This window comes from Meriones unguiculatus, chromosome 14 (assembly GCF_030254825.1).
Source record: "Meriones unguiculatus strain TT.TT164.6M chromosome 14, Bangor_MerUng_6.1, whole genome shotgun sequence".
Lineage (NCBI taxonomy): Eukaryota > Metazoa > Chordata > Mammalia > Rodentia > Muridae > Meriones > Meriones unguiculatus.
Genome location: NC_083361.1, coordinates 88,952,809 through 88,976,067, shown reverse-complemented (window position 1 = coordinate 88,976,067; position 23,259 = coordinate 88,952,809). Strand labels below are relative to the sequence as shown.

General features: G+C 41.8%; 1 protein-coding gene across 1 annotated transcript; it reads left to right on the top strand.

Annotated features, from left to right (window-relative positions):
* The first annotated feature begins 721 nt into the window (after nucleotides 1-721).
* Nucleotides 722-17,928, top strand: LOC110558329 (tripartite motif-containing protein 30A-like). Its single transcript, XM_021653171.2, has 7 exons — nucleotides 722-1,176; nucleotides 11,059-11,154; nucleotides 11,769-11,999; nucleotides 14,798-14,820; nucleotides 16,161-16,258; nucleotides 16,522-16,548; nucleotides 16,779-17,928. Exons 1-7 carry the CDS (start codon nucleotides 748-750, stop codon nucleotides 17,414-17,416), a joined length of 1,542 nt encoding a protein of 513 aa, XP_021508846.2. The 5' UTR covers nucleotides 722-747; the 3' UTR covers nucleotides 17,417-17,928.
* The last annotated feature ends 5,331 nt before the right edge of the window (nucleotides 17,929-23,259 follow it).

Below are 23,259 nucleotides of genomic sequence, written 5' to 3'. Positions count from 1 at the left end.
TGCCTCTCAGTTGTGTCCTGGCGGCCACCTCTTATTGAGTGACCTCTCTAGGTTAGAGCAGGCACATATGAAAAACACTCCGGAGGGACGATTTTCATTCCCTTCAGTTTTTTGGAGACAAATACCCTCCAAAGTGACCGTCTCTATACTGTCAGTGCAGAACCAACTTGGCCATGTGAACAAACACATATGGAGTCATTTATTAGATGTCAGTCAGAAAAATCGCTGCACGTGTGCATCAGAAGGGACTGTTGACACCCCACGTCAGCACCAGCTCTTTCTGGTAAGGAAGTTGTAAGGGGAGGATCAGAGCGCGTCACACTGACTACTGCTGATAAAACAGAAGTAGAGTGCCAGAGGCATGAGTAGTTTGGTGACGATGGTGGCCTGGGAAAGAAAGGTAAGGATGGTTTACACAAGCCTGTTTCAAGGCTGTTGAAAGGAAACACTTTATTTCTGCTCTTCCATAAAAGGAGAAGAGCTATCTTGTGTCTGAAATTTGTCATTTGGAATGAACTAAGAGTAGAGTACTTGAAGGAAAGACAAAGTGCTATTTTGCTGTCACTAAACCTCTCTCTTTCCATATTTCTTCCTTTGTTCTTTTATTGTATCATTGTGTTTCTTCCTTGATCTCTGCACAGTGTTCATTCTGATCCTCCATTTCCTTACTTGGCCCCATTTTATCTTCTCAATCACGCAGGCAGACGTGCAGAAGTGTGAGAAGTCAGGACAGGCAGAAGCAGGATCATGGCAACTATGGCCTCATCAATCCTGGCGAAGATAAAGGAGGAGGTGACCTGTCCCATCTGTCTGGAGCTCCTGAAGGAACCTGTGAGTGCAGACTGTGGTCACAGCTTCTGCCGAGCCTGCATCACACTGAACTATGAGTCCAGCACAGGCAAAGAAGGGGAGGGCAGCTGCCCTGTGTGCCGAGTTAGTTACCTGTTTGGAAATCTGAGGCCCAATCGACATGCAGCCAATATAGTGGAGAGTCTCAAAGGGTTTAAGTCCATTCCTGAGGAGGAGCAGAAGGTAAATGTCTGTGAACAACATGGAGAGAAGCTCCAGCTCTTCTGTGAGAATGACATGACAGCCATCTGCTGGCTTTGTGAGCGATCTCAGGATCATCGTGGTCACCACACAGCTCTCATTGAAGAGGCTGCTGAAAAGTACAAGGTAAGGAGTGGGAGGATATGGCAGACTGAAAGGGTTAGGCTAACTTTGTAACCTATATGTCTTCTAAAGCCTATAGTTTTGAGTTTTAGGTCCAGGTTAAGCTAAAGCCTCTTAGTACCTTTCCAGAGAATGGAGGAATGTGACCCTATCTGTGAGGACAGATATAAAAAAAGGGCAAGCAAGCAATGACCTTCACTCAGCAAAAGAAGGACCAGACCCTTGTCCTTGAGATAGCGTTTCTTAGCAACGAACCTAGACTTCTTCTGAGTAGCTTTTGACCTCCAGCCAATGTAGCCCCTAATCTTCAAAAATGAGCTAACCACCCCCACCTTCAATTGCAGCTGCATCCACACTTGGCAGGACTGGCCAAGCCTGAGCACCTAAGACTAACCAATTATCTTACTTTATAGCTTCCTCATCCAATCCTAAATTGCCAAGACTACAACTTCAAATCTCCCGCAATTTTTCTTTTAAAAACCTAAAGGCCTCTGTCTCCCAGTGCCACTCTTTGCTGACCAGCAGCAGTGACCCCATTGTGCAATGGTTAATAAACCTCTTGCTTTTGCAATGAGTCTTGGTCTGGGGGAGTTTCTGGGAAGGGCGCGATCTTAAACTCCTGAGCTGTGAGACCCCAGGTCTTACAAGACAAAGCAGGAAAAAGCAACAGATGGGAAATTTCCACTTTGTGTGACAGGTTAGTTACCTGGACATCATCGACATGAAACTTTATATGTCATTTCACACCTTTTTACTTTTTGAGTGCTAAAAAGACGCGATAAGGGAGTCTCGGGATGCTGGTGCCTGCAGCACATGTTTCTGGGTAGCAGAAGGTTAACTGTGAGGTCCTGTTGCTGTAAAACGCCTGCATCCATGTTTCCCCAGAGAAAGCTATTCACCTTCCTGAGGAGGGCTTCTGGGCTCCAGGATTCCGCAGCCTCCAGGCCCCCAGCTTTGCTATCCTTCCTGAGGAGGGCTCCTGGTTTCCGGGATCACCCAGCCTCCGGCTTCCACCCTCCCCCCCTTTACCCGACTTCCTGAGGACCTGCCATATCTCAGGATCATCCAGGTTAGACCCTCACACTCACCACATTCTCGGGCCTGTGGCTGCAACTGGAACACAGGCAGCAGAGGAGAGCTGTGGGCTAACCCTGAGATCCAGCCTCCAGCCCACAGCCCTACCCTTCATCCTGAGGAGGGCTGCTGGTCCCCAGGAATGTGTAGCCTCTGGCCCAGGGCTCTTCTCACCTTCTGGGGAAGTCCATCAGGCGCCAGGAACAACTAGCCAACACCAGGGGTAACCAGATGGCCAAAGGTCAGTGTAAGAACACAACCACGACGATCCAGGGTAAAATGGCACCACCAGAAAACAGCTGTCCTACTACCACAAGCCCTAACACACTGAAACACAAGAAAATGACATGATATATATGCTTATGAAGATGATAGAGATCCTTAAAAACGAAATGATTAAATCACTTAAGAAAAAATCAAGGAAAATAAAACCAAACAGATAGAGGGCTTTAAAGAAGAAACAAATAAATCCCTTATAGAAATGCAGGAAAATCAATCAAACAGGTGAAAGAAATGAATAAAATGGGCCAAGACCTGAAAATGAAAATAGAAAAATAAAGAAAACACAAACTAAGGGAATCCCATAGAGGGAAAACTTAGAGAAGAGAACAGGAAATACAAACATAAGCATCACTAACAGAATACAAGAGATAGAGGAGACACTCTCAGGCATAGAAGATACAATTGAAGAAATTGATACATCGATCAATGAAAATGTTAAATCTAAAAATTTCCTGGCACAAAACATCCAAGAAATCAGAGACACCATGAAAAGATGAACCCTAAGAATAATAGGAATAGAAGAAAAGGAATATTCTCAGCTCCAAGGGCCAAAAAATATTTTCAACAAAATCATACAAGAAAATTTTCCCAACTTAAAGAAAGAGATACTTATAAACTACAAGAGGTTTACATAACACCAAATGGATTAAACCAGAAAGAAAATCCTCCTGCCACATAATATTCAGAACACTAAATCTACAGAACAAGGAAAGAATATTAAAGCTTCAAGGGGAAAAGGCCAAGTCACATACAAAGGCAGACTTATCTGAATTATACCTGACTTCTCATCAGAGATGCTAAAAGCCAGAGAGCCTGCAGACTCTAAGAGACAACAGATGTCAGCCTAGACTGCTATACTCAGCAAAAGAAAACAAGGTTTTCCATAATAAAACCAAATTTAAATGAAATCAATGCACAAACTCAGCTGTACAGAAGATACTTCAGGGAAAACTTCAACCCAAGGAGATTAACTGCACCCAAGAAAACACAGGAAAAACTTAATTCTACCTCAGCGGAACTAAAATACCACAAGCACACAAATACTCTACCACCAGCAACATCAAAATAACAGGAACTAACAATCATTGGTCACTAACAGCTCTCAACATCAGTGGACTCAATTCTTCAATAAAATGACACAGGCTAACAGAATGGATGTGAAAATGGGATCCATTATTCTGCCACATACAAGAAACTCAACACAGCAGCAAAGAGAGGCATGACCTCAAAGTAATGAAATGGGCTGGGAAAAGGTTTTCCAAGCAAATAGACCCAAGGAGCATGCTGGGGTAGACACTCTAATATATAGTATAATAGACTTTCAACCAAAATTAATCAAGAGAGATGGGAACACCTCATGCTCATTAAAGGAATAATCCACCAAGATCCCATCACAATTCTGAACTTCTGTGCCTCAAATACAAGGGCACCCACATTTGTAAAAGAAACATTATTAATGCTTAAATCACACATTGAGCCCCAACATTAGTAATGGAGACATCAACACTCCACTCTCAGCAACAGACAGATCATCGAGACAGAGACTAAACAGAGAAATAATGAAACTAACAGATGTCATGAATCAGATGGATCTAACAGGTATCTACGGAACTATTGGCCCAAATACAAAAGAACATTCCTTCTTCTTAGCACCTCACAGAACCTTCTTTAAAAATTGACCATATAGTCAGTCACAAAGCAAGCCTCAACCAATACAAGAAAACTGAAATAACACCTTGTATTTTGTCAGATCACTACAGATTAAAGCTGGACCTCAACAACAACAGAAACAACAAAAAGCCTACAAACTCGGGGAAACAGAACAACTCTCTACTCAGTGACCACTGGGTTAGGGAAGAAATAAAGAAATTAAACACTTCCTCAAATTCAATGAACACTATACCTAAACTTAATGGATACAATGAAGGCATTGCTAAGAAGAAGAAAAAAAACCTAAGAGGAATGGGTAGCAGAAAGTAATCAAACTCAGGGCTGGAACTAATAAATTGGAAAAAACTGAACAATACAAAGAGAGAGAGAAGAAGAAGAAAGAAAGAGAGAGAGAGAGAGAGAGAGAGAAAGAGAAAAGAAAGAGAGAGAAACCAAAAGCTGTATCTTTGAGAAAAATCAACAGGATAGACAACCCTTAGCCAAACTAACTAAAAGGCAGAGAGGCACTATCCAAATCGACGAAATCTTAAACAAAAATGGGAACATTACAACAACACTGAGGAAATCCAAAGAATCATTAAGTTGTACTTCAAGAGCCTGTATTCCACAAAATTGGAAATCTAATTGAAATGGACAGTTTTCATGATAGATTCCACTTACCAAAGTTAAATCAAGATGAGGTAAACAGTGTAAATCGTGTATACCCCTAAGGAAAAAAAAAAAGTCATTAAAAGTCCCCCAATGGAAAAAAGCCCAGGGCCAGACAGTTTTGCAGCAAAATTCTACCAGACATTCCAAGAAGAGCTATTACCAATACTCCTCAAACTATCCCACAAAATTGAAACAGAAGGAAGATTACCAAACTCATTCAATGAAGCCACAGTCACCATGATACCTAAACTGCAAAAAGTCCCAACCAAGAAAAAGAATCTCAGGCCAGTGTCCCTTATGAACATTGATACAAAAAATACTCAGTAAAATACTTACAAACTGGGGCTGGGGAGATGGCTTAGAGGTTAAGAGCACTGGCTGCTCCTCCAGAGGTCCTGAGTTCAATTCCCAGCAACCACATGGTGGCTTTAACCATCTATAATGTTATCTGATGCCCTCTTCTGACATGGAGATGTATGTGCAGATAGATATGACTCATATTGATAAAAATTAATAACAAATCAAATAAACATTTTTAAAAAGAATGGTTTAAAAAATACTTTCAAACTGAATCCAAGAACATATCAAAAACATCATCTAATGTGATCAGGCAGGCTTCATCCCAGAGATGCAGAGGTAGTTCAATATACAAAAATCCATCAATGAATCCACCATATAAACAAACGGAAAGAAAAAAAAAGCACATGATCATCACCTTAGATGCTGAAACAGCCTTTAACAAAATCACACACTCCTTCATGTTAAAAGTCCTGGAGAGGTCAGGGATCCAAGGTGCACACCTAAACACAATAAAGGTAATGTACAGCAAACCTATAGCCGACATCAAGTTAAATGGGGAGACTTAAAGCAATCCAGTTAGAATCAGGGATAAGACCGTGTTGCCCACTCTCTCCCTATCTCTTCAATATGCAGTGCTTGAATTCCTAGCTTGAGCAATAAGAAGACTAAAGGAGATCAAGGGGATTCAAACTGGAAAGAAAGAAGTCAAAGTATCGCTATTGACAGATTATATGATAGAATACATAAGTGAACCCAAAAATTCTACCCAAGAACTCCTACACCTGATAAACATCTTCAGCAAAGTGGCTGGATACAAAATTAATTCAAAATGATCATAGCCTTCCTGCATACAAATGATAAATGGGCTTAGAAAGAAATTAGGGAAACAGTAGCCACAAATAACATAAAATATCTTGGTGTAACTCTAACCAAGCAAATGAAAGGCCTGGATAACAAGAACTTTCAAGTCTTGAAAAAAAGAAATTATCAAAAGACAAGAAAGATCTCCCGTGCTCATGGATAGGTAGAATTAACATAGTAAAAATGGACATAATACCAAAAGCAATCTACAGATTCAATGCAATTCTCATCAACATACCAACACAATTATTTATTTTAATTTTTATATTAATTACAGTTTCTTCACTTTGTATTCAAGCTGTAGCCCCCTCCCTATTTCCCCTCCAATCTTACCCTCCCTCCCTTTTCTCCTCCAATGCCCCTCTCCAAGTCCACTGATAGGGGAGGTCCTCCTCCCCTTCCTTCTGAGCCTAGCTTATCAGAACTCATCAGGACTGGCTGCATTGCCTTCCACTGTGGGACCCCTGACCCCAGATTTTTTGGTTCTGTTACTGTCTTTATGGAGCTCCTGACCCCTCCAGGTCTTTCTCTTGCCCCCTTCTTTCCTAAGATCCCCTGCACACTGCCCAAAGTTTGGCTTTGAGTCTCAGCATCTGCTTTGATACACTGCTAGGTAGAGTCTTTCAGAGTCCCTCTGTGGTAGGCTCCTGTCCTGTTCCCTGTTTTCTCTTTCTTCCAATATCCATCACATTTGCCTTTCTGAGTGAGGCTTGATCATCTTACCCAGGATCCTTCTTCTTGATTAGCTTCTTTAGGTGTACAGCTTTTAGTATGTTTATCCTATATTATATGTCTAATATCCACTTATAAATGAGTATAAACCATGTGTGTTTTTCTGCTTCTGGGATACCTCACTCAGGATGATCTTTTCTAGGCCCCACCATTTGCCTACAAATTTCATGATTTCCTTGTTTTTAACTGCTGAGTAGTATTCCACTGTGTAAAAATAACACAATTCTGTATCCATTCCTCAGCTGAGCAACATCTGGGTTGTTTCCAGGTTCTGGCTATTACAAATAAAGCTGGTACAAACATGGTTGAGCAAATGTCCCTGTTGTGTACTTCAGCATCTTTTGGATATATGCCTAGTAGTGGTATAGCTGGGTCTTGAGGTAGCACTATTCCTATTTGTCTGAGAAAGCGCCAAATTGATTTCCAAAGTGGTTGTACAAGTTTACATTCCCACCAGCCTTGGAGGAGGGTTCCCCTTTCTCCACATCCTCTCCAGCATGTGTTGTCATTTGAGGTTTTGATCTTAGCCATTCTGGTGGCTGTAAGGTGAAATCTCAGGGTCGTTTTGATTTGCATCTCCCTGATGACTAAGGATGTTGAACATTTCTTTTAAGTGTTTTCTGCCATTCTATATTCCTCTACAGAGAATTCTCTGTTTAACTCTGTACCTCATTTTTAAACTGGGTACTTGATTTATTGCTTTTTAACTTCTTTAGTTCTTTATATATTCTGGATATCAGCCCTCTGTCAGAGATAGGGTTGGTGAAGATCCATTCCAGTCTGTAGGCAGTTGTTCTGTTCTGATAACAGTGTCCTTTGCTTTACAGAAGCTTTTCAGTCGCATGAGGTCCCATTTATTGATTGTTGATCTTAAGCCTGTGCTGTTGGTATTCTACCCAGGAAGTTGTCTTCTGTGCCAATGAGTTCTAGGTTCTTCCCCACTTTTTCTTCTAACAGATTTAGTGTTATCTTGTTTTATGTTGAGGCCTTTTTTTTTTATGTTTGATCCACTTAGACTTTAGTTTTGTGCAGGGTGATAAGTATGGATCTATTTGCATTTTTCTACATGTCGACATCCAGTTAGACCAGCACCACTTGTTGAAGATGCTGACTTTTTGCCATTTTGGCTTCTTTGTCAAAAATCAAGTATCTGTAGGTATGTTGGTTTATTTCTAGGTCTTCTATTCAATTCTATTGATTCGCCATTCTGTTTCTAAATCAGAATCATGCAGTTTTTATTACTATTGCTCTGTAGTACAGCTTGAGATCAGGGATGGTGATACCTCCAGATGATCTGTTGTTATGTGGGATCATTTTGGCCAACACAATTCTTTACACACTTCAAAAGAACACTTCTCAGTTTGATGTGGAAAAACAAAAAACCCAGAATAGTTAAAATAAAAGAATCTGTGGAGTTATCTCCATTCCTAATTTCAAGTTGTACTACAGAGCAAGAGTAATAAAAACTCAATGGTATTAGCATAGAAATAGACTGGTTGATCAGTGGAATAGAATCAAAGACCCAGAAATAAACCCACACACTTTTGGACACTTGATTTTGATGAAGAAGAAAAAAGTATACAATGAAAAAAAGAAAACATCTACAACAAATGGTGTTAGTCTAACATGTAGAAAAATGCAAATAGATCCATATTTATTACCCTGCACAAAACTCAAGTCCAAGTGGATCAACGACCTCAACATTAAACCAGATACAATAAATCTAATAGAAGAGAAAGTGGGGAACAGCCTTGAGCTTCCTAAACCGAACACCAAAGGCTCTGGCTCTAAGATCAACAATTAATTAATGGGACTTCATGAAACTGAAAAGCTTCTGCAAAGCATAGGACACTGTCAATAGAACTAAACGGCAGACTTCAGAGTAGGAAAGGATCTTCACCAACCCTACATCCAACAGAAGGTTATATATATCCAAAATATAGAAATAACTCGAAAACTTCAACACCAACAAACTAAATAATTCAATTTAAAAATGGTGTCCAGAGCTACACCGAGAATTCCTTTTTTTAAATAATTACTTTGTTTTTATTTTATGTGCATTGGTGTTTATCCTGAATGTATGTCTGTGTGAGGGTGTCAGATCCTGGAGTTAGGGACAATAGTAAGCTGCCATGTGGATGATGTGAACTGAACCCAGGTCCTATGGAAGAACAATCAGTGCTCTTAACTGCTAAGCCACCTCTCCAGCCCACTAAAACATTGTCCTTAGTCAACAGAAAAATGCAAATCAAAACAACTCTGAAATTCCATCTTATACCGTCAGAATGGCTAAGATTAAACACTCAAGTGACAGCACATGCTATTGAGGATGTGGAGAAAGGGGAACAGTACTTTAATGTTGGGGGGAGTGCAAACTTGTGCAACCTCTTTGGAAATCAATCTAGTGCTTTCTCGGAAAATTGGGAACATTTCTACCTCAAGACCTAGCTATACCACTCCTTGCCATATACCCAAAGATGCTTCACCCTACAACATGGACATTTTCTCAACTATGTAATTAGCCTCTTTATTCCTACTAGCCAGAAACTGAAAACAACCCAGATGTCCCTCAACCAAAGAATGTATAAAGAAACTGTGGTACAGCTACACAATGGAATGCTATTCAGCCATTAAATACAAGGATAGCACGACATTTGCAGGCAAATGGATGGATCTGGAAAAGATCACCCTGAGTGAATATTTTTAACCCAGACCCAGAAAAACATGCATGTTATATACTCATAAGTGGATATTAGCCATACAATACAGGATAACCATACTACAATCCTTAGACGCAAAGAAGCTAAGTAACAAGGAGGACCCTAGGGAGGATACTTACTCTCATTCCTAAGGGCAAATAGAATAGACACCGTGGTTGAAAAGAGAGACAGGATGGGAGCCCTCCATAGATGTTCTCTAAAAAAAAAACAAAAAAAAACTCCACCTAACAGAGGATCAAAGAGATGCTGAGACTCACAGCCAAACTTTGGGATCAAAATAGGGAGTTTTATGGAAGAGTTGGGGATAGAAGTACCCAGAGAGGACAGGAGCTCCACAAGAAGACCAACAGAACCAAACATTTTGGATCCAGGTGACCCTGTGAAGACTGATGCACCAACCAAGGATCGTGCATGGAGAGGACCCAGGACCCAGGCCCCTTGCTCAGGTGTAGCTGATAGTGATAGGCAGCTCAGCCTCCATGTCTCTGACATAGACTCTGTTGCCTGCTCTTTGATCACTTCCCCCAGGTGAGGTGGCCATCCCAGACCACAGAGGAAGAGGGTGTAGGCAGTCCTGATGAGTCTTTATAGTCTGGGGTCAGCTGGTAAGGAAGGAGGGCCCTCTCTTTCTGAGGACTAGGGGGTGGGAAGAGGGGGTAAGAGGGAGAGAGGGTGGGACTGGGAAGAGACAAGGGATGGAGCTAAGATTAGGATGTAAAATGAATAAATTAATTTTTAAAATCTTAGCTACAATAAAAATATACAAGAAAGAAAGAAAAAAGAAGGAAGGAAGGAAGGAAGGAAGGAAGGAAGGAAGGAAGGAAGGAAGTAAAGAAGGAAAAGATAATGATCATGTGGCCAGTGTTGGGTGCCTGTTTCAGTCCCAGAACTCTGGCAGTCATTTCTAGTGGATTTCTGAGTGTGAGGTTTATACTTGTCTGCACAACATTCCAGGGTAGCCAGGGCTTCAAGCAAGACTATGGTAAAAAAAAAAAAAAAAAGAAAAGAAAATAGGACATTGTGGGGACATGGGATGCCTGTATATACTTAACATGAAATATCAGAAAACTAACCAAACTGTTCCAGTTCTCTGACGCTGAAATCAGTAACACGTTTGTACTTGTGGGCATGATTGACTAAGAGAGATTTCTGGGGCTGAAGAGATGGCTCAGAGCTTAAGAGCACTGGCTGTTCTTCCAAAGGTCCTGAGTTTAATTCCCAGTAAACTCATATGGATGGCTCATAACCATCCATAGTGAGATCTGGTGCCCTCTTCTGGTGGGCATGCACACATTCGGGTAGAACACTGTGTAAATAATAAATAAATGTTTAAAAAATAGATAGCTTCTTATATAAAAAAAGGAGAGAGATTTCTGTGTCTTTGTCTGTGTGGAAGTTGTATGTGTATAAACACAATTGATTAAACCATAGACTTAGGATTTACATACCTTATGTACAGAAATATTGGTGCCAATCTTTTAAAGAGAGCACTCTCAGGCTTCCTGTCTTTCCAAAAGGGCTCCTTGGCCTTTGCTTAGGAACAGCAGTCCTACTAAACACATAGCTTGACTCTACTGCAATTCCTTTCTCACAGGGGAAGCTGCAGGCAGCTCTGCAGACACTGATGGCGAATGAAAAAACATGTGATGAATGGCAAGATGACCTCCAACAGGAGAGAACTTACTGGGAGGCAAGTGGGGACCGTCCCTAAGGAAGTTAGCCTGATGCCTGGGAAGGACCTGGGCAAGAAGCCCCTGGCTCTTTGTTCCCTGGTATCTGGGGAGCCAAGAGGCCTTGACTGGTCATCCCTCTGGGTTCCCTTGGAGCAGGAGCTGCAGAGTGAGTGCATCACAGCTGAGCCAGGCTATGTGAAGAGCTGACACCATGGGGGCTTGGTGAGAATGGCTCCAGGTCTGACCCCTTGGCGCCTTCTGAAACTGTGTGTTGGGGAAGATGCTAGAGAACAGGGCACAGTTCTATTCTTGGGGTTTTGCTTCTCTCGAGGGGTTCATTGGTGGAATGCGGAGTATTGAAGGCAGGAACAAGTGTCTCGGGCATCTGTGGAAAAACTGAGCCACACCCAGGCATCCCGCTTTGGCTCAGGTGACCTTGGTGAAGGTGACCTAAGATTTTTGTTTTGGAATGTCCTAAATAGACAGTAAGAGGATACAAACACTCCTATAAGATTACCTTTCTTTCCCAAGCTCAATTCCCTGTGAAAACTCCACAACTAGAAAAGTGGGTTTTTTTCCTTCTCACAGTCCCATTTGAACTGAATCCCTCTCCCTTTTCTTAACCCTGAAGGATCAAATACAGAGTGATGTAGACAATGTTCAGAAGGAATTTGAAGGACTAAGAGACGTCCTGGCCTCCAAGGAGAATGAAGAGCTGCGGAAGCTGATGGAAGAGAAGGAAGATATTGTACAAAGGCTGGAGAAGTCTGAAAATGAGCTCTCCAGGCAGAGGGAGTCAGTGAGAGACTGCATCTCAGATGTGGAACATCATTTGGAGAGCTCAACCATGGAAATGCTGCAGGTAAGACTGCAGGAGGTCACAGTGTCTGAGAGTCAGGAGACATGGAAGCCGTTGACCTCCCTCTGTGCAGCTGTGACCTTCCTGGTGATGATAGTGGGGCTTTTCCTGAATCAGTTACAGGGGAATCACTGCATGCATAAATATCTAAGGGAAATTGCATTTTATTAGCTTACCAAGTACAGTGCAGAAGCTGAACCTTGGAAGGAGATCAACAGAGCTTGGATCATGAGCTGTAATGCTGAGCATGTGTGAAGTGCATTTCAGCTGTCAGGTTAGCCACTTCTCCAGGACTGAAATGAGTAGAGATCATTTCTCTCTCTGATGATTGGAGACTTTGACCTCCACTGCCCCTAACTCCACTGAGTTGGCGGTGAAGGCTGGGGGTCCAGTTACCATCCAGGAACTTCCAGAGTTTTCCCTGCCTCTGCCTCCCAGTGGCTGATATGGAAGGTGACTTCCTTATCTATAGGGGTGTAAAGCTGGTAGTATAATTTATCTCTGTCACATTCTAAAATAATGTATACCACAGTCATCTCCTGGTGATGAAAAATCTCTGTAGGGATTTTTTTCTTTTAGCTGAATTGTCAATCTTGTAGGCCTTGGTGTTTCTAGGATTTCTCCATACTACTTTAATTTTGACATTTCCATTGAGTTAATTTAATTGTAATTGAAAATATTCATTTAGAATTATGCATCTATCTAAAATGAGATAGTTCACAAGATACTAATTACAGCCACCACTTTACAATTCTGAAATTTTATGTCTTGACTAATAAATCTACCTATTTTTCTCTTCGTCCAGCCCCTGATAATTACAGTTCTAATCTTTGTTGCTTTTAACAAACTATCAGAGATTTGATTTTACCAGTAAAGACTCAGGAAACAAATGGGGGGTGAAACCCTGCTAGCTCAGAGATGCAGAAAAACACCCAGCCCACTCCTTTTCAGCTGACATCCCCAGAGGAGGAAGTGTCCTCACACCAGCTCACAAAACACCTCAGGTTGAATGTCCCTCCCTTCTAGATCCTGTTACTTCTCTTTATCTCCTGACTTCCTCTTACTCTTTATGGTGTTTTCCTATGTTCACTCCCTGTCAACTGGTTGTTTGCTCTGACTTCTGAGGTATGGTCGATTTATTTAATTTAAGCAGAAACCTCTTGGATTAAATGTGTGTCCTAGGACTGAGCCAAACCACAACTAGAAACAGGTTTTTCCAGTAAACAGTCTCAAGGTTCACAGTGTGGTCAAATATACAACAACATATCTTTACTTAAATAATATCATTTAGTGGTTTTTCTTTTCTGGGCCCAGTTAGTTTAGTATAACAAAAATTCTCTAAGATCAGGCAAGTTACCACAAATGACAATGTATTGTGCTTTTAACTGTTTTTTTTTTTTTTGTTTGTTTGTTTGTTTTGCTTTGTTTTATTTCTGTTTGGTTTGGTTTGGTTTTTTTGAGACAAGGTTTCTCTTTATAACTTTGGCTGTCCCGGTGGCCCCAAACTCACAGAGATCCACCAGCCTCTGCCTCCCAAAGCGCTGGGATTACAGGTGGGCACCACTGTGTCCAGAGCATTTAGATGCTTAATATTTTAATATATATATGTATTATATAATTTTTATCCATTCCTGTATTGATTTCTCTGGCTGATTCTCTATTTTTTTCTACTATGATAATGATTCAACAAAACCCAAACATTGAAGAATTCTTGCACAGCCTTAGGTCTCCAAGTCAAGAAAAATGCCTAACTGAGGTTTCTATTTAGCATATCAAAGTGTTCCTGGTGGGTCCAGTCTTGATATCTGTCCTCAATAAGCCCATATAAAAGAGACAAATTAATATTGCAAAGCAGAAAAAATAGATCTCTTAAATGTGGCCACAACTGAAAGAATGATAAAGCAATTAAAAAAATAAATAAAATAAAAACCTTTTTCTGTCCCTCTTCAGGTTCCCAAAGTTAGACCAAAGTTTAGACCTAGAGCCAAGGATATGCACATATGAGTAGTCCAGCCCAAGGTGTGGCCTGTCCTTCATTCTCCATCATGATCTGGGTTACAATGTCATGCTCTAAGGTTCTGACAAGTAATTAAAACTGTGGGAAATCCTTTGCGGGGACCAGCTCTTCCTCTGGCTAGAGCTGTTTTTCTTCTCCGCTCTGAGATCATGGAGAAATTATCATATCTTTTGGGTCATTCTTTTGACAGTTTGATAGTCAAATTGAGAGTCTCACATATCTCTTTACATTAACTTCTTTCTTGCCAGGTCAATTACAGAGAGAGAGAGAGAGAGAGAGAGAGAGAGAGAAAGAAGAAGGAATGATGAAGGGCTGGGGTGGGAGAGATCTGGTTAGTTGGTTTTAATGTCAGACATCCTAACCTTCTTGGTCCTTTCGGCTTCCTCATTACTAATGTATTAAATAGTGTTTAAATGACTAAAATGATTTGGAAATCATCTTCTCATACTTGTGAGTAGAAATAAGCTAATGGGAAAAGTAACATATAGCATGAGAACAGTCGTGTGTTTATGTCTGTAACTGTGTACACAGTAACACTCACGTCGGCTTTCAAACTACAGTTTCTTCATCATTGGTCTCCAATGACTGGTAGGGTGGGTCAGAAAAAAATAGTCTGTTAACTTATTTAGGGGTCAAATAAAGAGTCATGCATCTTTATATCATGTCTCAGAGGACTGAGAGTGATTGACGTGATTCTCTTTTAACTTTGTCTCTGTGGCCAGTAAGAATGTGATCAGGATTTGAAAGAACATGTCATTAACTGTGTTTTCTCTCTTCTCCCTAGAATGTGAATTGTGTCCTAAAAAGGTATGTCTGGGCTGATGGGGAAGGACCGCCCTATTGTTTGGTAGGGATTATTGTTTTTCAGCTAAAATATCTCTGCAGTTTGAGGGAACTCAGACATCATGCAATTCTGAAGTTCTGGTAAGAGGGGGGAATGGGAAAGACACTCTGTAACTCTTGAGAACAGATGAAATTCTCCTTTAGGGGACTGGGTTATGGGGAGTTACAGAGCTAGGCTCAATGGTGGGATGAGGCAAATGGAGCTAAGAAGCTTTCAGACCCCTTGTGGCTCCATCATTCTGTCCACGTTGTATGCTTGAATCTAGCTCTGTGTCAGCAGTTACCCTGTGCTTCATTCATCGATTCCTCATAGGTAGTGTCTGTCCTCTGTGTCTGCAGTATTTGCGTAACTGCAAACATTGGGAAATATTCCTGTGTGTTTATAGATTTCTCATTGACCTAGAAGAGGTCCAGAGTTCCTTTGTGGTTAGGCTTAGATTTTTAGAACAGAGACTTGAACCTTGAGCACAATATTTTGTCACAGGTGAACCAACTACTTCAGGTGGATCATATAGTTCAGAAGATTGTGGAAAGCCTCACCCATGTGTATAAAGTGTCCCCCCAAGCTGTCAGCGTCAGGCTCATTCCTAATGTATGGAGCTTATATCAGCATTAGCTTGGTGTTCCTCTTTTCTTTTTTAAACTGTGTCATCTTAATAAGAGAACTTGAAGAATCCGGCACTAGCTGACATTGTCCATACTGAAAAGGGGTTTGAAGTCTTGGCTCTCTTCAGGTGGCTTTCCCATACTCTGTGGCTCCACTACACCTGTCCTTGAAAACCCACCTTTATCTATTTATTTATTTATTTTTCATTCTTTCTGTTTGTTTAGTTATTTTATATATGTGTGTGTGTGGATTCTCTGTGTAGCCCTGGCTCTCCTGAAACTTACTCTGTAGACCAGGCTAGACTTGAACTCAGAAATCCTCTGCCTCTGCCTCTGCCTCCTAAGTACATGTGCCACCGTTCCTGGCCCACACATTCCTTTTTCACTATTTAGTTTGATTTTTTAAAAACATTCATCATTTCATAAGACTTAGAGAAAAGAACGGAAAGTTGAAGAAAGGTCTATAAAGGTGAGGTACTATGCTTCTGATGATCAAGGCCTTCCCAACATGGCACAGCAAGTTTGTGGATAAGGTCCTGCCGTGTCTCTCGTATCTCCAGAGTTAGTAGTGTACCTTCTCTCTTCCCTCTCAGAATTCTCAGTAAACTTCAGCAACATCTCTGGCTACAATGATAGGGAGGCAGTGGTGGCCAAAGGTCAAATGGTTTGAGATGTGGAGAGCAATTTTTTATCCCTAGGAGTAAAGCTTTGAAACTGCAACCGCCTGAAATGATCCAGAAAAAAAGAAGAATATTCCATGTGCCAGATCTGAAAGGCATGCTGAAAGCTTTTCAAGGTGAGGGAAGCTAAATTCTGTGATTTAACAGTGGGATTCTAGGTGTGGCTGAGGCTGTGTAAGGAAGAGAGAATCTTTCTGAATGTGGCGAGAGGGACTCACAAGAGCAGATAGTGTGTGCCCCAGTGATGTCGTATTTAGTGGGAAATCATCATTCATCACGTCCTATGTCACAATTTCCAAACCTTGCCCTAATCTGGAGAAGAGATGGACTTTTTTTTTCCTTTGCTTGCATTTACTGTTATAAATTTTCATCATTTCAGGGATTATGGATGTCCAGCAATACTGGGGTAAGGAGAAATCACATTACCATAAACCACTCTCTTCTCACTGTCTTTCAGAGCTTGTTTCTCTGTTAAGCCTCGTGTTTCATGTTGCTTCTCTGCCTCTCCTTGACTTTAAACAAGGCTCCTCCAAGTTTCCTCTCTCTTTCTCCTTAGGCTTCTGCTCCTTCCATCACAAATAAGGTCATCCCTTGTCTTTCATGTGACTCTTAACTTATGTGTCTATTTTTCTGCAGTTCGTGTGACTCTGTCTCCAAACAACAGTGCAAATGTCCTTTATGAAAAGGAAAGACAAAAAAGAAAAAAGGAAAGACAAAAATACTTCAATGATTACGATGGTTACGATGAGTACAATGATTATAAAGGTGTTTTGCAATTTTCTGAGAGTTATTACTTGGGTGTCCTGGGAGGTCCACCCCTCCAGTCAGGGAAATATTACTGGGAAGTAGACGTGTCTGGATGTAAAGCCTGGCTCCTTGGATTAAATAATGGACAACGTGCTCCACTTCAGCTTCATCCAGGGCAGCCAGGGATCTTCACATCCCAATATAATTCTGTTGATAAACAACGTGTAAATTATCAGCCTAAATATGGCTACTGGGTTATAGGGGTAAAGGATAGTTCTTTATATGCCTTTGATCAGTGTTATGAGACCAAAAATCCCAGTGTCTTGGCCCTCTCTCAGCGAGGCCCTCTCAGTCGTGTTGGAGTGTTTCTGGACTACAAGGCTTCCACTCTCTTGTTCTATAACGTTTCTAACTGTGGAGCTCTCATCTACAGATTCTATGACCGTTCCTTCCCTCACACACTTTATCCATATTTTAATTCTATGGGATGTTCAAAGCCAGTGACCATATGTGAGCCACCCTCGTAACCCTCCCCTACATCTGTGCAGTGCCCCATTCCTGCTGCATCTCATGTGCCTGAGCATCCTGGCCTCATTTCAACTTTTCTGTCTTCAATCCTTCTGCGAATTTCACTTCTAAATACAAACCAGTTTGGATGCATTTGCATGTTCCAGTTCCTTGTCTGTTCATGAGGAGATAGAAATTCATTTCCCACATAGCCACAGAATCCATGTCGGTGAAAGGATACGCTGATACAATGGTGGCCTCATTGTACCCTGATTCAAGAAATGGCCTACTGCCTTATTTTCCTGCTCTGCCCAATATAATCTATAGTACATGCCAGGCAATTTTGTTTAAATTGTTCTGTCTTCAGAAAGTTCTGGGAAAAGGATGCTCTGTAAACATTTAGTGTGTGCTTACTGGCATGTATTTACATTTCTCTGAACTCAGATAACCGTCCTTGAATTGTTGCTGTGTGTTTTTTACATTCATGTGTAAAAGTACACTGAAACTGAAGTAAAGTTGTCTGCGCCCTAAACTGTAGTCTGCATCATTCTTCAAGGTCTTCAAATCCCAGGTCCTGCAGACAGATCTGCCCAGCTCGATGAAGGCCCAGGTACCTTCCTATCTGTGGTGTCAGAGATGGAAGCCAGGGCCTCAGGGATGGCAGCAGGTCCTCCCCGACAGAGCTACTTGCCACAGCTCTACCAGGTCAGCCCCGTTCTTTCTGTCACTGACAAATATGAAAGAAAGTTCTTCTCCAGCTTGTCGGGGAGTTTGAAATTTACATGTAGGAGTCTCTAGCTGAGGCATGGGACTTCAGCAGCCGGTCATTTAACCACAAGGCTTGTACTTCACCACAGTGTTAAGGAGGAAATATCTCCAATGGTACCCACTAAGGCTGTGTGTTCACAGGACCTAGGTTCCAATCCCGCCTCTCCTCATTGCACTGTAACCCTGAGTAACATCCTCTAGAGCCGGTGCTTGTTTGCTTGTTTGTTTGAATTATTCTTTATCCTTTTGGTATAAATAGTGCACCTAAACTGTAGTCAGTCATTGTAAGAAAATAAATCTGAGAGATCCAAGATGGTGGTGACCAGAGAACACTGTATCTGAGGGGAAGAGGATCTGAAACTCCAAAGTTGGTGGCTGGAATGGCAGCTGAAGCCAGAACATCGACATTGAGGTTTCCTGGAGAGAGGGACAACCAGTGAGCTGAGACCCTTTGGACCCAGGTCACCCATGGACTTCTCTGGGATCTGAGAGCGGTGTACATTCAATCCCTCTGTACTTCCCTTTCCCTCCTCCCTCCTCAGGGAAGTGCCCACAGCCTGAGGCTCCTAGCACATAACTCCATGCTCCGTATCTCAGAGAAGGCAGCCCTCCCAGTCCTCAGTGGCGGGCTGCCGGTTTTATGGGCCACTCAGATCCACCAAGCCACCCAGATCCGCTGGGCCACTCAGGTCCGCCAGGCCAACCAGGTCTGCGGCTCCCCAGGGCCTCCCAAAAGGAATCTGTACTGGCTTCCCAGTTCTGCTGCTGTGGCTGGACTCCCTGCAGGCCTCTATACAAGCCTCCAAGTTCTGTGGCCGCAGCACCGCTGAGCTGACAGGTCTGATACACTCACATTTGCCCTGGCAGGCCCAAATCTGAGAATAGAGAACAGAGGGAACCCCTTCCCTTTCCAATTAGACCTGCCAGAGAGTGAGTGTGCCTTCAAGTGGGTGCGTGCAGAGCCCCAGATCCAGGGTCCCCCTATGCTAGAAGCCAGATATCACATCCCTCACACCCACACCCACACTGTGGGCAACATAGGGATTCCTGAGAGAGGGTTCTCAACATTGAAGCCCCTGTTCTGCAGGTCTATCAGTAGAGTCCAGGCAAGCAACTCCTGGAGCCCAGACAGACCTGAATACCAGAAGGATGGTATGACAGGCCTGTAGGCCACTGAGGCATTCAGGGAATTTGTGCATGCACATTGAGCCTGCAAACAGCACCAGCATCCACACCCTCTCCTGTGCCTGCACACCCCCCGCCCCACATTCCAGGCATCTACATTCTCTAGCACCCTGTCCTTCAAGGCACACTTAACACGCACGCACACACACATGCTTGCTCCCCACAATTGTGCATCTACTCCTGCGGATCTACCTCCCTTAGGTATAGCTGAAACACCAATGCGCTCTCAAACGAGTGGACCTCTCTCATCTTCCTGAAGAATACTCAGACACGGGAGAACAAAAAACCCAGTCTGAAGTACAGACTCTGGGAACAAACAGTGAAGGTTACAGATAAGCAGATGGCCAAAGGTTGGCATAAGAACACACCCAACAAAAATCAGGACATTATGACTTCACCAGCAACCCCCAAAATCAACGGATAGTTCAATTCATCAGGAACACGGGAAAATGATCTCAAAGCTGTGCTTATTCAGTTATTAAAGGCACATAAAGAGGAAATGAACAAATCTGTCAAAGAAATAGCCACACAAATAGAGACAAATAAAGAGGAGATGAACAAAACTCTTAAAGAAATACAGGCAAATACAGCCAAACAAATAGAGGCACAAGTAGAGGTAAAATTAGTGGCAAATACAGAGGAAATGAACAAAAAAATAAAAGCCATCAAAGAAAGACAGGAATCCACATTCTAACAGATGAAGGAAATGGTGCAAATGAAAACAGAATTAGAATCAATAAAGAAAACACAAACAGAGAACCCTGAAGCTGGAGAACTTAGAGAAAAGATCAGGAACCACAAAGGTAAGCATCACCAATAGAATACAAGAGATGGAAGACAGAATCTCAGGTGCTGAAGATACACTTGCAGAAGTGTATACACTTGCAGAAATTGATATTTCTTTCAAAGAAAAAGTAAGATCGGAAAAGTTCCAAACACAAAACATCCAAGAAATCAAGGACGCCATGAAAAGACAAAATCTAAGAATAATAGGAATAGATAAAAAACATTTCAGTCTCCAAGGTCCAGTAAATATTTTCAAGAAAATCATAGAAAAAAATTTCCCAACTTAAAGTGATGTCCATAAATATAAAAGAGGCCTATAGAACAACAAATAGAATAGACCAGAAAAGAAACTCCTCATATCACATCATAGTCAAAACACTAAATCTACAGAACAAAGAAAAAATATTAAAAGCAGCAAGAGAAAAAGGCCAAGTAACATATAAAGGTAGACCTATCAGAATCACACCGGACTTCTCATCAGAAACTATGAAAGCCAGAAGGGCCTGGGCAGATGTCATGCAGACTTTAAGGGATCACAGATGCCAACTAAGACTAATATATACCCTGCAAAGCTTTCATGCAACATAGATGGAGAAAGCAAAATATTCCATGATAAAACCAAATTTAAGCAATATCTACATAGCAAAACAGCCCTACAGAAGATACTAGGAGGAAAACTCCAATCCAACGAAAACACCGACACCCAAGAAACATGGAATATAGATAACTTCACAACAAAAAATTAAAAGAAAACAAGCATAGAAACACAGTAACACCACCAACTCCACAATAAAAGGAACTAACATTCATTGGTCACTATTATCTATCAACATCAATGGACTCAACTCTCCAATAAAAAGACACAGACTAATAGAAATGGTTGCAGAAACAGGATCCAACATTCTGCGGCATCCAAGAAACATACCTCTGCAACAAAGATAAACACTACCTCAGAATAAAGGCCTGGAAAAATGTTTTTCAAGCAAATGGAACCGGAAAACAAGCTGGGGTAGCTAGCCTAATATCTAATAAAATAGACTTTCAACCAAAATTAATCAAAAAAGATGAGGAAGGACACTTCATTCTCATCAAAGGAAAAATCCACCAGGAGGACATCACAATTCTGAACATCTATGCCCCAAATACAAGACACCTACATTTGTAAATGAATCACAATTAAAGCTGAAATCACACATTGATCCCAACACCTTAATAGTGGGAGACTTCAACACTCCACTCTCATAAAGGGACAGATCATCTAGACAGACGCATAATAGGGAAATAAAGGCACTTACAGAGGTCCTAAATCAAATGGACCTAATAGATGTCTACAGAACCTTTCATTCAAATTCAAAAGAATATATCTTCTTCTCAGCACCTCATGGAACCTTCTCCAAAATAGACCAGACAGTTGGGCACAAAGCAAGCCTCAATAGATACAAGAAGATTGAAATAACCCCTTGTATCCTATCTGATTACCATGGAATAAAGCTGGACCTCAACAAAAACAGAAATATCAAAAAGCCTACACACACATGGAAACTGAACAACTTGCTACTCAATGACAGCTGGGTTAAGGAATAAAGAAAGAAAGAAATGAAAGACTTTCTTGAATTTAATGAAAATGAAGGCACAAAATACCTAAACTTATGGGACACAATGAAAGCAGTGCTAAGAGGAAAGGTCATAGCACTAAGTGCCTTCAAGAAGAAATTCGAGACAGCGCATTCAAGCGACTTAATGACTCACATGAAAGCCCTGGAAGAAAAAGAAGCAGACACACCCAAGAGGAGTAGACGGCTGGAAATAATCAAACTTAGGGCTGAAGAGTCCCTAGAATTGGGAACAGGGACTGTCTCTGATATGAACTCAGTGCCTGGGTCTTTGATCACCTCCCCTGAGGGAGGGAGCAGCCTTACTAAGCCGCAGAGAAAGACAATGCAGCCAGTCCTGACGAGACCTGACAGGCTAGGGTCAGAGGGAAGGGGAGGAAGACTTCCCCTATCAGTGGACTTGGAGGGGGACATGGGAGGAAATGAGGAAGGAAGGTTGTGATTGGGAGGGGACAAGGGAGGGGATTACAGTTGGGATACAAAGTGAATAAACTGTAATAAATATAAAAAATAAAAATTTAATTAAAAACTAATATATCTACATTTTTAAAAAGAATAGAAACATCATAACGTTGGCATCAATTGTATCCACAGCAAGAACAACAGTAGAGGCTCATGACCTCATCAAGTCGTGAGGTGTGAAGCAGGGCATGGTGGCACATGCTTTTAATCCCAGCACTGGGGAGGCAGAGGCAGGTGATATCTGTGAGTTTGAGGACAGTATGGTCTACAAAGTGATTTCCAGGAATCTGTTACACAGAGAAACAGAGAAACACTGTCTTGAAAAGCAAAAAATAAAAACAAACAAACAAAACCAACAACAACAAAAAAGATGTGACATGTGGGCTAAGTGTGTAGCTCAGGGATGGAACACCAGCCTGACATTCATGATCCTAGCACTGGGGAGCCTGACCTCAATTAGAAGTCAGTTACATTGTGAGAACCTGTCTCAGAAGAAGAGGGGAAGGAAAGACAGCAAGTATGTGAAATAAATTCAAACTACAATGTATATCTGCTGTCAGTCATTATGCCATATTTAGTAGGTCTGAGAACGTAAGGAACTAATGAGGTAGGAGTACAGAAGTGGGGGGAAGAGATTAGTAATGGTGACTGCAGTCTTCCCTCAAACAACTTTCTTTCCTTTCTTCCCTTCTTTCTTTCTCTTCCTTCCTTCCTCCTTTCCTTTATTTTCTCTCTCTCTCTCTCTCTCTCTCTCTCTCTCTCTCTCTCTCTCTCTCTCTCTCTCCCTTCCTTTCTGTCTGTCTTTCTTTCTCTCAGGTGTGTGATTCCCAGGTTGTCCTGACATCAAAGTGAACATTTGCTGAGGATGGCCTTTCAGCTCCTGATCCTCCTGCTGCCAGCCACAAAGCAGTGGAGTGCCTGCTGTGCTCCTTTGAATAAGTATGGCCCCCATATGGGCCCCATATCTCTGAATATCTGGTTCTTTGCTCGTGGGACTGTTAAGGGTGGATTAGGAGGTGTGGCATTGTTGGAGAATTTATGGCATGGGG